Raw genomic sequence first — 16,379 nt, 5'->3', positions numbered from 1 at the left:
CCCCCCAAAAAAATAAAATTGAAAAAAAAATAAAAACACGCAATTGGAGCTTATATACAGCTGTGTGTCAGTTACTGACGCAGTGATTCAGAGGCACGGCCTTTTCTACGAGAGGCAGAGTACACGCCGATATGTACACATACACTTTAATTTTTTTTTTAAATATAATGTTTAAATGGTTTAGGACCCAAATGTAGTCAGGTCTTGTAAATGGACAGTCCAATCGTGGCCCCCCCCAAAAAAACTTACTTTATTTATTTATTTTTTTTACATTTTTAATTGATACATTTTACGTGAGCCAAAATAAAAACTTACATTGAAAAGTCTAATTTAAAGTATTAGAATTTTAATTTAAAAAAAATATATATAGATTTTTAATATTTACAATTTTTTAATTGAATTTTTAAAACATCCAAATGCAGATAGGACATGGGATTATTTGGTTCAGATGAATGGGAATTGTAATTTTTTTTTTAATTTTTATTTTGTTCTTAAAGATTTTTCTTTATTTGCTCATTTTTACACTTCTCTCATCATTTTTAGAAGTGGAGAAAAATAAAAAGGGAGCCTAGTATGAAGCACGTGAAGAAGAAGCTACGTGGGCTTAAAAAATAAAAAAAAAAAAAAAAAAAGGAAAAAAAAAATGCTGAAAAATTCCTCGTTCTCGGCAAAGTGGAATTGCCATAGAAATGAATAGGAAAAATTCAAAACTCTGTGTGAACATATCCTTGCCTTATTTAATAAAAAAATAATAAAAAATAAACTTGCTATAAATATTAGCATCCTCATTAGAAACATTGTTTTTAGCCAGATATCTATTAAAGGGGTTGTCCTCTTTGAATTTGTACGTACCTTGCTAATCAATGACGCTCCTATCCTGATACTTCCCGCTAGTCTGTTTCTCTTTACAGACAGGAAATGATATCAACCAATCAATGGTTTAGGCGGGTCACAAATGCAGCCAGTGATTGGCTGAGCAGTCACTTCCTGTACTTTAGGAAGGAACAGGAAGTGGAGGCCAGCAAAGAACTTGGAAAGTATCGGGGCAGAAGTGAGGGGGGAGGGGTATGAAGAATCAGTGAATATCACTTCTTATCACTTCTTTGTTTTGCCATTCTATCTGCTTTAGAAAAATTGACAGGTACAACCCCTTTAAAGTTATAGACCTCAACATTGGTCTAGAACCTTCAGGTCTAGAAAATTGGTCTACAACCTTCTGGTGTAGAAAATTGGTCTACAACCTTCTGGTGTAGAAAACTGGTCTACAACCTTCAGGTGTAGAAAATTGGTCTACAACCTTCTGGAGTAGAAAATTGGTCTACAACCTTCAGGTGTAGAAAATTGGTCTAGAACCTTCAGGTGTAGAAAATTGGTCTACAACCTTCTGGTGTAGAAAATTGGTCTAGAACCTTCTGTATTAGAAAATGGTGTTGCTGTTTGTTTGTTTTTCAATCTCTTTGTAAAGTGAAATCTTTTTAACATTTCTTTTAATTGAGATTTTGAAATTTATTTTTGATCGTCTCCGAATAAAAGGAAAAAAAAAAAAATTGGAGTGTATGTGTACATATTAATACATCTGCTTAAAAAGAAAAACAAAACAAAACACACTTGTAGGTCACCTTATTAGGGCACAAATCCTACGGAGGTCAGTACTAATTCCGGCAGGAATGGCGGATATTGTAGAAGCTGAGGTACGTAAGGAAAATAAAACAAATTTAAAAAAAATAAAAAGGCAGTGCCATTGAATAACCAAAAAGACAACCCAAAAACATTCCTTACAAAATGACTATACATGTCTTTTTATACTGTACTCTCCCCCTGAAAACTAACTAATAAAAAAAATAAAACACTGATGTAAATAGCGATGTCCTTCCATGTACATAAAAAAACAAAAAAAAGAAACGATAAAGGCCCTATCCGTAATGTAAAAGCAAGATAAAAATATACAGATTCCCGCTGCTTTGTGCCGCCGCAGGGCGCGGGCAGCGGGAATATCCTGAGTATAAGGTTACATTGTTATGAACTTAGTAATGGCGAGTCTTGGAGGGAATATACAAGATCCTAGCAGCAGGTTAAAGCGATTACTCGTCTATAGACATCTGAAAGCTGTTTGCAGGAATGAAACAGGAAAGTTCTGTCTCAGAATGCATAGTGGCAGGGCTGGATCTTAAGGGCTTGTCCAGGATTTTCTAAAACATAGCTGCGCACTTCCAGAAACAGCGCCACACGTGTTCACAGGTCGTATCTGGTATTGCAGCTGAAATTAATTAAGCTGAGCTGCAATACCACTCACGACCTGAGAACAGGAGTGGCGCTGTTTTTTTTTTTTTTTTTTAAAGAAACTAACCATGTTTTTGTTATCCTAAAAAAAAACAAAAAAAACCTTGCGAATGTGTCAGCGACCACTTCTCTCCCGATTATGACAAGATGTGCCCATGACCGACCTTTCTAATTCATGCTGAGGGAAGGTACACAGTGTTTTCATGGGTTGCTATTTTCTAGAATTTTCCTTACAGGAGGCCAAAGTTGTTCCAATTATTTTCTAAGGTCATAAATAGCAACAGTGAAGGGAAATTTATAATTTATATTTATCGTTTACAAATAATTCTACGGTTGTAAATATCAAATTTGACTAAGAAAATAAATAAAAAAAAAAAGTAATTTTTTTTTATGGTTGTGACACATTTTACTTCTTTTTATGGAAATGTTTTAAAATTTTTTTACAATTCCCCCCCCCCCCCAAAAAAAAAAAATATAATTATATGGTCATAAATATCAAAACATATTGCAATCTGAATGCTGAATGGATTTTTTTTTTAGTCTCAATAGGTTTTACTTAGAAATAAGATATTGAAAGTACACAACAGTTTGGGAAGGTTTTCCCACGCAGGGGAGGTGTCAATTTCGATTTTTTTTTTTTTTTTTTTAATTTAGATTTCCCCCCCAAAAAAAATTAAATCCAAGGTTGTAAACGTAATTATCAACATAAATGTTCACTTTGAAGAAAAAAAAAATAATAGAAGAAAAAAAAAAGTACCGTAATTATATGATTATAAATATCGATAGAAGTTTTGGGACATTTTTAAACATTTTTTTTTTTTTACAAATTTTGTTTTCTAAAAAATTAATTCTAAGGTCATCAGTATCATAAAAAAAATTGGTCATAAGGGGAAACTTTTAAGATTTTAAATCTTTTTCGATAAGAAATTCAAAGCAGAATATCTGAGTGTTGTGAGGACGCACGCTGCCTTCTCCTGCCGCCCCTGGGAGTCCTGATGGGCACCTAGGAGTGGATCCAGCCCTGCGGAGTGATGATACATTGTATGTACACCGTCTTCCTGATGGGGACACCAGCTTCAGACCTTCAGATTATTATTATTATTATTATTTTTTTTTTAAATATTGTCAAGTGAGATCACAAGGGGCGCCGTTAATTTTTTTTGTCCGTCCTTGATAAATATTTCTTGTTCTTTTCATTCCGAATTCTACTCCTTCCCAAAAACGTGAGGGTCAATATCTTATCTTTATTTCCTTTATAGCGTACGTCGGAGAAGTCTTTGATAAGGCGATAAACACCAAACTAAAAATGATACCGTATGTGATCGGGTCATATATTAGGGATATCTTCTCAGAGAAAAGAGATTTCATCGTGTTTTTTTTTTTTTCTTTGTTACTTTTTTTTTCTTGCCTAATTTTTATCACTTAAAAAAAATAAAAATTCTGATTTGACAATGAAGAATTGAGAAATAATATCTTAGGCAAAAAAAAAAAAAATTAAATAAAAAAAACAAAATGGAAATTTAAAATAATATTACGAAGAATTGAGAATAATATCTTAGGCAAATAAAAAAAAAAAAAAAAATGGAGATTTAAAATATTTTACCAAAATGTTTTTAAAAATTGTGTCAGACAAGAACAAAATAAAAAATTGAGAATATTTCCAACAACAAAAAAAAAAATGTATAAAACCACAGAAAGCTTTTAAAATGTAACTGCTGAGGAGGTGGCAAACAATTGATTTTTTTTCCGGGCAAAATCATGGTAAAAGTAAAAAAAAAAAATGGCGCCGTTCATAAAAAATGACCGTGGGGTGGTTCTTTCTGCTAGAACAGAACTGGTCTTACTGAACGACTCCGATTCATAAAGTTGAGACCAAATACCCTAGTATAAGGACAGGGATTGTCTTTATAAGCCCTTTAATTGATGAGAGTAAAAAAAAAAAAAAATCAGTTTAAAAATATATATTTTTTCCCAAAAACAGCGCCACTCTTAAACATAGGTCATGCCTGGTATTGCAATTCGGCCTCATTCACTCCATCAGCTGCAATGCCTTGCCCAGAACAAGAGTGGCGCTGTTTCAGAACCCACACAATTAAATTACAACCAGACATGGCCAAACTAAAAATAGGTTACTTTTTTATATTTTTGATTCATCCAGTAGAAGTTTCAATAATAATTATTCTATAGATTTTTTTTAAAATTTTTTTTAAATATAATTATTCAATTATAATTCGGCGACCCAAGTTTTTAAAACTACAAATAATGACAAATATTTTTTAAAAATACAAAATTTTAAAATGTTGCCATTTTTCTAAACCAAATTTAAATTTTTCCTTTTTTTTCTCCATTTTTGGTAAATGTTTTTACGATCTTCTGATTTACTTTCAAAATCAGCGGTGTCCCAAAAGTGCAAGTTATCAAACATTACATTTTTTTTTCTCCCTCCCAGCAATTAAAATGTGACAAAAAAGTAATAAAAAATAAAATAATAAAGACATAACTGATGTTAGGTGTAGTAGTTCTAATGCTGCCATTATCCTTGAACCCTGAGGATAAATCTGTTGACTTATGGAAATGTTACAAAATTTGGAGGGGGGGGTTAAAGGCGTTTTTAGGGCCATCCTTGGCAAATCTCACTGTGACCTCCTTTGTTTTTACGGGAGATGGTAAATAAAAAAATAAAATAACTTTAGTTTAAATTTGCGATTTGAAAACTTTTTTTTTACTTTTTATTTTTCAAGAAAGTTTTTGAAACTTCAGGAAAAAAAAAAAAAATATTGAGGGCCGCCACCTTCGACTGCTCCAGCAGCAAGAAAGGGTTAAAAAACATGCCCCCCCACAAAAAAAAAGGTGCGCAAAGCGGGTCTCTCACGTGGTAGAAACATGATTGTACATACTAGCCAGAAATAGCTCTACAAATGCACTTCAGCTGCAACAAAGATGCGCTTTACCTCGGAATAATATATATAGACTTTCTCTTTTTCTTGTTTTTTTTTTTAATGTTTTTCTTTCTTCCCCCCTCAATCCCCGCCACCCGTAAATTACCCAGAACCCTCCTTTTTTTTTTCTCCTCCGTCTTTTCTACTTCGGGTTCCACATCAGTGACAGAACCAGCTGAAACTGACGTTCTGCGACATTCTACTCCGGGCGGCAGAAAACGCGCCCGTTCCGTTCAGTGTCATCACAGCAACTGCGTACAAAAATAACTATCATCTGTCATTTGGCTCGAAAGGGGGACCGAGGGTCCGATTGTCCCAGCCCTACAGCTCTCATTCTGTCTGTCTCTCTCTTTCACCAAAAGTCCCATCACGATCCGAAAAAGGACACGAGGCTCCAGGGGGATTTGTTAACAAAAAAGAAACTGCGTCAAATGTTTTTGAGTGTTTTTCTCTCCCCTTCCGCTCTCCTTTATTTTCTGACGTTTTACAACACGTCTTTTGCTTTGCAGTCTTCGTCCCCCAAAAGGATGGCTGCGGTGTAAGAGATATTGGACATCTCTGCAAAGATATAGCATGTATATATGCCGTGTATATATACTTCTAGAAATCGCCCGTGTTTCACGTGATTTTTTTAAAAAATCTCTCCCGTTAGCAAAGCCCGGCTATCATTCCGTCAGCAGCTGTTGCAGAAGGCTCTTTTGTTGAGCCTGTGATGTTTGGGGTCCAGGGGTGGTCTTTTGTGTAGAGATGGATCCTGATTGGTTCAGGTATGGGTCCCCGCCCACGAGGTTCACTGTACACTGAACGTCTGCAAAGACTTGCACTTGTTGTACCTGCTGGGAAAAAGAGAATATTAGATACTTTACGCTACACCCATCTCCAGTTTGTCCCCTTTACCTCCCAGGGCATTTGCTAACGCCATGTAAAATTAATCTGTCGGATTGAGCAATGGTGGCAAAATAAAATGAATAGAATACAACTCCCAACATGGTCTGATATTGGGTCAGTGCATATGTGCCCAGAGATGAGCTGTGCCACCAGAGATATACTTTATCGCTGTGTTCCCCCAGAGATGCACTGTGCCGCCATATGTGTGACCAGAGATATGCTACACTGCCATATGTGCCCCAGAGATATACGTTAATTAATTTATGTGTGGCCATCAGGTTCCCAACCTAGTGGAGCTGACTAGGAGCTGACCATTTATCAGTGTTTGGGATGGTGCCATTTATTTTTACCTGCCCCGTGTCCGGCTCCGTTTTCAGCAGATCCGTTGAGGAGAGCTGGTTGCAGTAAAGTCCGCCTGGTCTCAGAGATGGATCATTCACCTGCTGTAAGACGGGGATCAGTTAGTAGGTGCCACGGAATGTTCTAGACTCTTACATCAATTCCATGGAAATGTATATATCATCCTCCCCTATACTGTACTATGAATATTGTGCTCTGTAGGCTGCACTGTTATATGTGCACTGCCTGGCGGTAGTATTTATGCACTGTGCAATCTCAGCACCATACAGTAGTGTTCAGAATAATATCAGTGTGTTCAGAAACCAGAGTTAATCATAGAATCTTTCTCCTAGTTGGGAACATCGCACTGTTCTCTAATTCACATCATCAAGAGAAACGTAGATAATTATATGATATTTACAGAAAATAACAAAGAATGAACATTGTCCGCGCTAATAAATAGCCGTGTCTGTATTTGTCTTTTGTATTATTTTCAGATTGATCATTCCTGTCAATCACTGACCTAATATTCCGTTGTTCCCCACAGTTTTTTAGAGCTGCTTCACATCTATGTTACACAGAGTCACCAACCTCTGCCCTTGATGCTTCCACCATGCTTCACTGTCTGCAGGGTGTACTGTGGCTGAATGCAGAGTTTGGGGGTCGTCTGATGAACTGTCTGCGGCGTTGGGACCCAAAAAGAACAATTTTACATTCATCCATCCACAGAATGTTTCTCCATTTCTCTTTAGGCCAGTTGATGTGTTCTTTGGTAAATTGTATCCACTTCAGTACATGTCTTTATTTAACAGTGGGACTCTGCTGGGACTTCTTGGTAAGAGATTAGCATCACACAGGTGTCTTCTGTCACAGTCCTCACAGGTAATGTGAGACTGTCTGTGATCATCCTGGAGCCGATCATTGGCTGAGCCTTTGCCATTCTGGCCATTCTCCCGTCCATTCAAATGGTCGCCTTCCCTTTTCTTCCTCGTCTCTCTGGTTTGGTTTTCCATTATAAAGCATTGGAGATCATTCCAGCTGATCATTGTCTGCACTTCTGTATAAGTGTTACCCTCTCTAATCAACTTTATAATACTGTTCTTCTGAACAATGTCTCGAACGACCCATATTTCTCAGGCTTTCAAGGAGAACTGCATGTACAACATGTCCTGACTTCACCCTTAGATAAGGGCCACCGGATTCACACCGGTTTCTTCAAAGAATGACTGACCTCAATAATTGATCCCCACACTGATATTATCCTGGACACACCACCTTTCAATTAATTATTCTGATACAAAGACTCAGAAACCTGCAGATCATGAATGCGGAGTCTGGAGGTTTTCTTAGGATCTACTGGTAAATTGTTAGACATGTGGTGATAGAATTTATACCAAACGCAATGATAACCTGGTCAGTCCTATTGGACGGCTGGTATTTATAGTGTATGATGCTGTATGGCATATACACCCCCATCACTGACCTGCTCCGTACACATGCTGTTCATGGCCTGCATGGGCAGGGAGCTCATCTGCATCTGCCCCGTCATCTGGTTGACATTCTGGACGCCGGCGTTGTTGCCGCCCATGGACACTGTGATGCTCATGTTGTTGTACATTCCTTGCTGTCCTGAGGCCGGCTGGGTCTGTCCCGCTTGCCCGAAGACACTGTGAAAGCAGGATAAGATATCGTTACAGGAGTGACTGGTCACCACCAATGGTTGCTAATCACTGCAATCAGCAGGACTAAAAGCAGGCAGTCAGCTTAAAGGCGTAGTCCACATTTAGTGGCTTTTTTTTCCCTTTTGAACCTAAATGCATATATTTTGGTCTAAAATTATTTTTGCAATTGGGTTTCATCAAAAATTTTGCACCGTTTGCTTTCTGTATCCTCTGAGTTGTCCTGTCTATTGCTGGCTGTAGAATGACTTAACCGACTTCCCATCAGGGAGCTCCTTTTTTATCACTCTTTTATCTGTTATTTTATTTAACTACAATTTTTGAAAACAAACAACAAAATTGTTTTTGTGTCGCCATTTTCCCGAGAGCCTTTCTTGTACAATTTTTCCATTACTGGAGCTGTAGAAGATGTAGTGTAGAAAATGTAGTTTTCATTGTTATCAAGTTTTTTTTTTTGTACATATATAATTTTGTTATTTTTTTTGGGAGGCAGAATCAATTTTTTTTTTGTCAGTACAGACACTTTAAATGTATTCTTCACATTGATTTAAAAATATCAATTATATATATATATTTTTATAATTTAATACTTTGGTACAAAAAGTATAATTTTTTTATGGTCGCTATATTTGAGATACAGCTTTTTATATTTCCATATACAGAGCTGTGTGGAGGTTTTATGGTGGGAGAAGCTGTAGTTTTTGCTGGTGCCATTTTTTTATTAAAATAACTCGTTGGCTACTTTTCATTTCAATTTTAGCAGGAGGGTGGAACAAAAAACAGCAATTCTGACATTGTTGTTCGCATTTTTATTAAACGGCGTTCACTTAGTGAAATAAATAATGATACAATTTTATAATACAGGTTCATACGTTTACACTGATACCCAATTTGTGCCGTTTTTTTAGTTTATTTTTATTACTTTTGCTTAAGAAAATCGCTTCCTAAAGAAAACAGTATTTTTTGTTTGTCTTTCGATTCTGAGAGTGATAAGTTTTAATGTTCATTGCTTCTTTTTTTTGTGTAACAAGCTGTCATTTTTAATGATACATTCGACAGTTTTTTATTGCTTTTTATTTCTATTTTTGGGAAGCAAAATGAACAAAAAACAGCAATTCTGGGTTTATTTTTGCTATTTTTTACTCTGTTCTGCTTGTGCTATAAATTAAATGGTTTTGGAGAACGGGTTGTTACAGAAACAGCAATAACAAATATGTTTTTTTTATTATTATTTTTTATTTTTTTCAAATGTAACAATTTTACACAATTTTATCAAACTAGGATAACGTTTTTTTGGGGGTAAATTTATTTAATGATGATATCTGATAATCTCACAAAAGAACCTAAACATGAGATCCATTGATGGCATAAATAATACACTGCACTACCTACCTACTTATGTAGTGCAGTGTATTATCCTGGCTTGTCAGTATTATGCTTACAGGCAGCCTATTAGACTCCACCTCTGGCAGGATCGAAAAGGCTTTGGTCTAAGTCATATCTTTCAAACTCTGGCCCACGGGGTGATCATATTTGGCCCATGAGACTGGCACCACCTCTGCCCCACAGCATCATTCTTTCAACTGTACAGTTGACAGCAATTATGCAAGAGCACGCCTCCATCATTCTCCCTCTGGGTCTGATGTCTCAGCACAGTGGCCATGATGACATCACTATTTCACGCTCGCTGTGCCGAACTTCAGAGCGCTCACTGCCGATACAGAAGCAGTGGGGGAATGTGGAGAGTTGTTTTTTTTAAATGAGGCCCATTATACTGTATGGGGGACTATGTGGGGCCCACTATTCTGTATGGAGCAATATGTGGGGCCCATTATAGTGTACGTGTGACTATGTGGGGCCCATTATTCTGCATGGAGGAATATGTGGGGCACATCATTCTGTATGGAGGACAATGTGGAGCCCATTAATACTGTATGGGGGACTATGTGGGGCCCACTATTCTGTATGGAGCAATATGTGGGGCCCATTATAGTGTACGTGTGACTATGTGGGGCCCATTATTCTGCATGGAGGAATATGTGGGGCACATCATTCTGTATGGAGGACAATGTGGAGCCCATTATACTGTATGGGGGACTATGTGGGGCCCATTATTCTGCATGGAGGAATATGTGGGGCACATCATTCTGTATGGAGGACAATGTGGAGCCCATTATACTGTATGGGGGACTATGTGGGGCACATTATTCTATATTGAGAAATATGTAGGGCCCATTATTCTATATGGAAGACTACGAGGGGCACATTATACTGTACGGAGCACTATATGGGGCACATTGATGTGTATGGAGGACTATGTTGGGCCCATTATTCTGTAAGCAGGACTATGTGTGGCCCATTATACTGTAGTGGAGTCAACGTACTTTGCGGAGGGGGGTATGTGTTGTGAACTCTGTTTCCGGGCTCCCTCCTGTGGTCATGAGTGGTACTGTGTGAGTTCTCTCTTTGGGCTCCTCCTGGTGGCTCTTTTTGTTATTTTGCAGGTTTCTGGCAGGATCAGCTGTCTCGTCATCTGCTAGTTAGGTTTCCTATTTAATCCACCTGGTCCTTCATTCCTTGCCTGTTGCCGTTGTATTCAGTGCTATTCTGATTGCTCCTGTCTACATCCGTTATCAGTCTCTCCAAGAGAAGCTAAGTTCTGTTTGCTTATTTTTGCTCATCTGTGTTCAAGATGTTTCCTAGTATATGATGAGTTTTTGTCCAGCTTGCTAATATGTGATTTCCCTGCTTGCTGGTGCTCTGGGGTGCTGAGTTGCTCCCCCCACATCGTTAGTTGGTGTGGGGGTTCTCGCATTCTCTGCGTGGATATTTTTGCATAGGGTTTTTTACTGACCGCACAGATCCCTTGCTATTTTCTGCTCTCTAGCGTTAGCGGGCCTCATTTGCTTAACCTGTTTCATCTCTGCGTTTGTCTTTTCCTCTTAACTCACCGTTATTATTTGTGGGGGGCATCTATATCTCTGGGGGATTTCTCTGAGGCTAGTGAGGTCTTTACTTTCTCTTTAGGGGTAGTCAGTTTCTCAGGCCGTGAAGAGACGTCTAGGATTTCAGGAAACGTTCCACGGCTGCCTATAGTGTGTGCGGTTAGGATCAGGTTTGCGGTTAGTCCAGTTACCACATCCCCAGAGCTCGTCCTATTATTTTCTACTTAGCTGGTTAGATTTGTGATCCTAAGCCACTAGGATCATAACAGGTATGGTAGGGTCACCATACAGAGCTTGTGGAGGAATTCACTGTGGCGATATCATACTGTGTTTGGGGGGCTCTATAGTAGGCATCAAACTTTATTGGGGCAGTGATAGGGCAATCTAGAGGCTTCGATAGGAGGAAAATTACTTTGTAAGAGCTGTAAAGTTGTGAGATATGCTCTTCTGTGACCCCATCGAATATTAAGGTCCTATGGGCTGACTGGGGCAGTGCTCTCCCTCTGTCAAACTCCTCAATTACCGCGAGTGCCCTGAGAGGAGTATATACATCTTCCACTCTATCAGGACATATATATAAACATCCAAACTGGACCGATTAGATATATGTGCTGCACTTACCTTGAGTTTCCCAGAGTGCTTTGCTGCCAACTTTTAAGATCAGGTGACTGGTACCCGGGTGTGGATGGATTCTGCTGGAGCATTGGGCTTTGAGAAGGGGTTAGACGAGGCGACATCAAGGGACTGGTGGGGCTTAAAGATGGCGCAAATGTAGGATCCGCCTGCTGGTTGAGACCTGCAGGAAATAGACGCAGAATTTGGTTGCTATGTAATCTCAGTCCAAATTTTCCATCTCATATAGTAACTAAAGCCAGAAAAGGTTAAAAGTTGAGGGCCCTACTGACAACCAGTGTGCATAAACCACTGTCACAGTAGTTGTCCCCGTCCCACACACAGATATTGAATTTTTGGCTTGTTCCCCTACCTGTTCCCGAGTACTGAAAGACATTTGGCGTCATCTGAGGGCTCATCCCAGCTCCGAACTGTCCCCCGACGTTTCCCATCATGCCTCTGTTGACTAACCCTCCTCTGGTGGCGCCTCCACGGTTTGGCAAGGTGGCTTCAGGTGTTGTGGCCAGAGGTGAAAAGGGGCTTGTGGACGGAGGTGGGTTCACAGGGTTTGTACCATAACTGTGAGGGTAAGGAAACTGCTGAGGAGGTCCTTGTGGGAGCCGGGAAGCCCCAATGGTGACGGGTATTCCAGCATTAGGGGGGAGGTTGTTGCCAAAATTTTGCTGCCTCATCAGCAGGGCTCTTTGCTGCATGATTTGCTGCTGCTGCTGACGGTGCTGCTGGCTGTACAGTTCCCGCTGCCGCTGGGCGAGCATCTGAGCGTTTATCGGAGGCTGTGGAGAAAGACGCATGTTAGGGTTAGGCACAACCAGAGGTCTAGTCCCAAAGTCCAGAAACCGGTCTACAAGAGGAAGGGGGGGGGGGGGGGGGGGGGGTTGCTCCGCAAAAACGTTACCGGGGTTACTTCACCGATTCACAAACCTAACTAACATAACCCGTCTTCTCATCGGCAATACCTGAGGGGTGATGGCTTGTGGTATGCCCGGCCTCATGCCCATCTGCACCGCGTTACCAAACTGACTGAGGAGGGCCTGACGGCTCTGGTGCAGAATCTGAGAAAGACAGAGAGGGTATATGATAAGACGGAGAAAAGAAGGCACAAAGTGTCAGGACCAGAGGGGAGGTCAGATCACCCCCTGCAGCAGAGCGGTGTACAGCTTATCAGTATTATAGCAGTTACATACCTGTACATAGGGGCAGTATTATAGTAGTTACATTATTGTACATAGGGGCAGTATTATAGTAGTTATATTCTTGTACATAGGAGGCAGTATTATAGTAGTTATATTCTTGTACATAGGGGCAGTATTATAGTAGTTATATTCTTGTACATAGGGGCAGTATTATAGTAGTTATATTCTTGTACATAGGAGCAGTATTATAGTAGTTATATTCTTGTACATAGGGGCAGTATTACAGTAGTTATATTCTTGTACATAGGGGCAGTATTATAGTAGTTATATTCTTGTACATATGAGCAGTATTATAGTAGTTATATTCTTGTACATAGGAGCAGTATTATAGTAGTTATATTCTTGTACATAGGGGCAGTATTATAGTAGTTATATTCTTGTACATAGGGGCAGTATTATAGTAGTTATATTCTTGTGCATAGGAGCAGTATTATAGTAGTTATACTCTTGTACATAGGGGCAGTATTATAGTAGTTATATTCTTGTACATAGGGGCAGTATTATAGTAGTTATATTCTTGTACATAGGGGCAGTATTATAGTAGTTATATTCTTGTACATAGGAGCAGTATTATAGTAGTTATACTCTTGTACATAGGGGCAGTATTATAGTAGTTATATTCTTGTACATAGGAGCAGTATTATAGTAGTTATATTCTTGTACATAGGGGCAGTATTATAGTAGTTATATTCTTGTACATAGGGGCAGTATTATAGTAGTTATATTCTTGTCCATAGGAGCAGTATTATAGTAGTTATATTCTTGTACATAGGAGCAGTATTATAGTAGTTATATTCTTGTACATAGGGGCAGTATTATAGTAGTTATATTCTTGTACATAGGGGCAGTATTATAGTAGTTATATTCTTGTACATAGGGTCAGTATTATAGTAGTTATATTCTTGTACATAGGAGCAGTATTATAATAGTTATATTCTTGTACATAGGAGCAGTATTATAGTAGATATATTCTTGTACATAGGGGCAGTATTATAGTAGATATATTCTTGTACATAGGGGCAGTATTATAGTAGTTATATTCTTGTACATAGGAGGCAGTATTATAATAGTTATATTCTTGTACATAGGGGGTAGTATTATAGTAGTTACATTATTGTACATAGGAGGCAGTATTATAGTAGTTACATTATTGTACATAGGGGCAGTATTATAGTAGTTACATTATTGTACATAGGGGCAGTATTATAGTAGTTACATTATTGTACATAGGGGCAGTATTATAGTAGTTACATTATTGTACATAGGGGCAGTATTATAGTAGTTACATTATTGTACATAGGGGCAGTATTATAGTAGTTACATTATTGTACATAGGAGGCAGTATTATAGTAGTTATATTCTTATACATAGGGGCAGTATTATAGTAGTTATATTCTTGTACATAGGGGCAGTATTATAGTAGTTATATTCTTGTACATAGGGGCAGTATTATAGTAGTTATATTCTTGTACATAGGAGCAGTATTATAGTAGTTATGTTCTTGTACATAGGAGCAGTATTATAGTAGTTATATTCTTGTACATAGGGGCAGTATTATAGTAGTTATATTCTTGTACATAGGAGCAGTATTATAGTAGTTATATTCTTGTACATAGGAGCAGTATTATAGTAGTTATATTCTTGTACATAGGAGCAGTATTATAGTAGTTATATTCTTGTACATAGGAGCAGTATTATAGTAGTTATATTCTTGTACATAGGGGCAGTATTATAGTAGTTATATTCTTGTACATAGGAGCAGTATTATATTAGTTATATTCTTGTACATAGGAGCAGTATTATAGTAGTTATATTCTTGTACATAGGGACAGTATTATAGTAGTTATATTCTTGTACATAGGGGAGAGTATTATAGTAGTTATATTCTTGTACATAGGAGCAGTATTATAGTAGTTATATTCTTGTACATAGGAGCAGTATTATAGTAGTTATATTCTTGTACATAGGAGCAGTATTACAGTAGTTATATTCTTGTACATAGGAGCAGTATTATAGTAGTTATATTCTTGTACATAGGAGCAGTATTATAGTAGTTATATTCTTGTACATAGGAGCAGTATTACAGTAGTTATATTCTTGTACATAGGAGCAGTATTATAGTAGTTATATTCTTCTACACAGGAGCAGTATTATAGCAGTTATATTCTTGTACGTAGGAGCAGTAGTATAGTAGTTATATTCTTGTACATAGGAGCAGTATTATAGTAGTTATATTCTTGTACATAGGGGCAGTATTATAGTAGTTATATTCTTGTACATAGGAGCAGTATTATAGTAGATATATTCTTGTACATAGGGGCAGTATTATAGTAGTTATATTCTTGTACATAGGAGCAGTATTATAGCAGTTATATTCTTGTACATAGGAGCAGTATTATAGTAGTTATATTCTTGTACATAGGCGGAGTATTATAGTAGTTATATTCTTGTACACAGGAGCAGTATTATAGCAGTTATATTCTTGTACGTAGGAGCAGTAGTATAGTAGTTATATTCTTGTACGTAGGAGCAGTATTATAGTAGTTATATTCTTGTACATAGGGGGCAGTATTATAGTAGTTATATTCTTGTACGTAGGAGCAGTATTATAGTAGTTATATTCTGACATCTTTCATATGTTACCTGCTGCTGTCCTTGTAGCCGCTGCTGAAGCTGCAGACGTAGCTGGTTGGAGGCTGTTCCTGGCCGGGGTAGTGCCTGCCGAGGTTGCATGTTCATAGCGTTTGGATGAGTCCCTCGTTGTAGAGATTGTGGCACTTGAACTGGCATAGGTCCAAAATTGGTCTTCTGTCTGACCATGCTGGAGAAGGGACTGGGAAGTCCGGCGTTGGGAGGGGCAGCAGGATAGGACTGAAGATACATTCCCGGCTTCTGTTCCATGAGGACCGGAGCAAGGGGCATTTGCTGAGAAAATCTGTCAGTGACGACGTCCAGACCCCCTCCCTATGGGACGGCAACAAGTAGAATGTAAGCCAAGGTAAATATATCCACTTCACACACGATATCGCTCATGACATAATGTGATGTGAGACCCCACTGCTAACACTTCCCCACCGCGGCAAACACATGAAGTTTTATATTTCAACCTTTATTATACTAAAATCATTAGAACTGTGTTTTGGCTTCCTCCGTCCGTCCTCCGTACCTGCACTAGCTTGTCGATTCCCAGGGCTCTGTCCAGTTCGGCCAGCTCGTTCTCGTCTTTGCCGTTGAGGTAGGATACGAGCTGCTCCAGCAGGATCTTCTCGTCGTTTTGTCCCTCCATGGTGGTTGGAGGACACAGAAAGTCATCAATCCTGCCGAGGAAGACAAAGGAGATATGGAGCTGCGGGCACAATGACAGAGGTCACGCCTTACTTGGATTGTCTTTGATTTTGGCATGGAGAACGCAAATTGTCTAAGCACGTTAGTACAGAAGGCTAGAGACATGATTGTGGGGAACGAGGGGGCTTCGATCATTTC

At 38.5% G+C, this 16,379-nt stretch overlaps 1 protein-coding gene across 7 annotated transcripts in view; it reads right to left on the bottom strand.

Moving 5' to 3' along the window:
- Nucleotides 1–5,855: 5,855 nt before the first annotated feature.
- NCOA1 (nuclear receptor coactivator 1) overlaps nt 5,856–16,379 on the bottom strand; it is a 313,199-nt gene continuing 302,675 nt past the window's right edge. For 4 of the 7 annotated variants that reach the window (XM_077291759.1, XM_077291758.1, XM_077291764.1 and 1 more), the window contains 8 exons: nt 16,063–16,213; nt 15,540–15,860; nt 12,660–12,755; nt 12,056–12,476; nt 11,692–11,866; nt 7,930–8,113; nt 6,458–6,550; nt 5,856–6,055 (listed from right to left, as the gene is read on the bottom strand). In XM_077291759.1, coding sequence (XP_077147874.1) covers nt 5,885–6,055; nt 6,458–6,550; nt 7,930–8,113; nt 11,692–11,866; nt 12,056–12,476; nt 12,660–12,755; nt 15,540–15,860; nt 16,063–16,213 — 1,612 coding nt within the window. In that variant the 3' untranslated portion in view covers nt 5,856–5,884. The remainder of the gene's footprint in view (nt 6,056–6,457; nt 6,551–7,929; nt 8,114–11,691; nt 11,867–12,055; nt 12,477–12,659; nt 12,756–15,539; nt 15,861–16,062; nt 16,214–16,379) is intronic. The other 3 variants (XM_077291761.1, XM_077291762.1, XM_077291763.1) reach the window with 3 other exon arrangements.

This window comes from Ranitomeya variabilis, chromosome 2 (genome assembly GCF_051348905.1).
Source record: "Ranitomeya variabilis isolate aRanVar5 chromosome 2, aRanVar5.hap1, whole genome shotgun sequence".
Lineage (NCBI taxonomy): Eukaryota > Metazoa > Chordata > Amphibia > Anura > Dendrobatidae > Ranitomeya > Ranitomeya variabilis.
The sequence above is the reverse complement of the archived record's forward strand: the minus strand, read 5'-3'. Positions and strand labels throughout refer to the sequence as shown.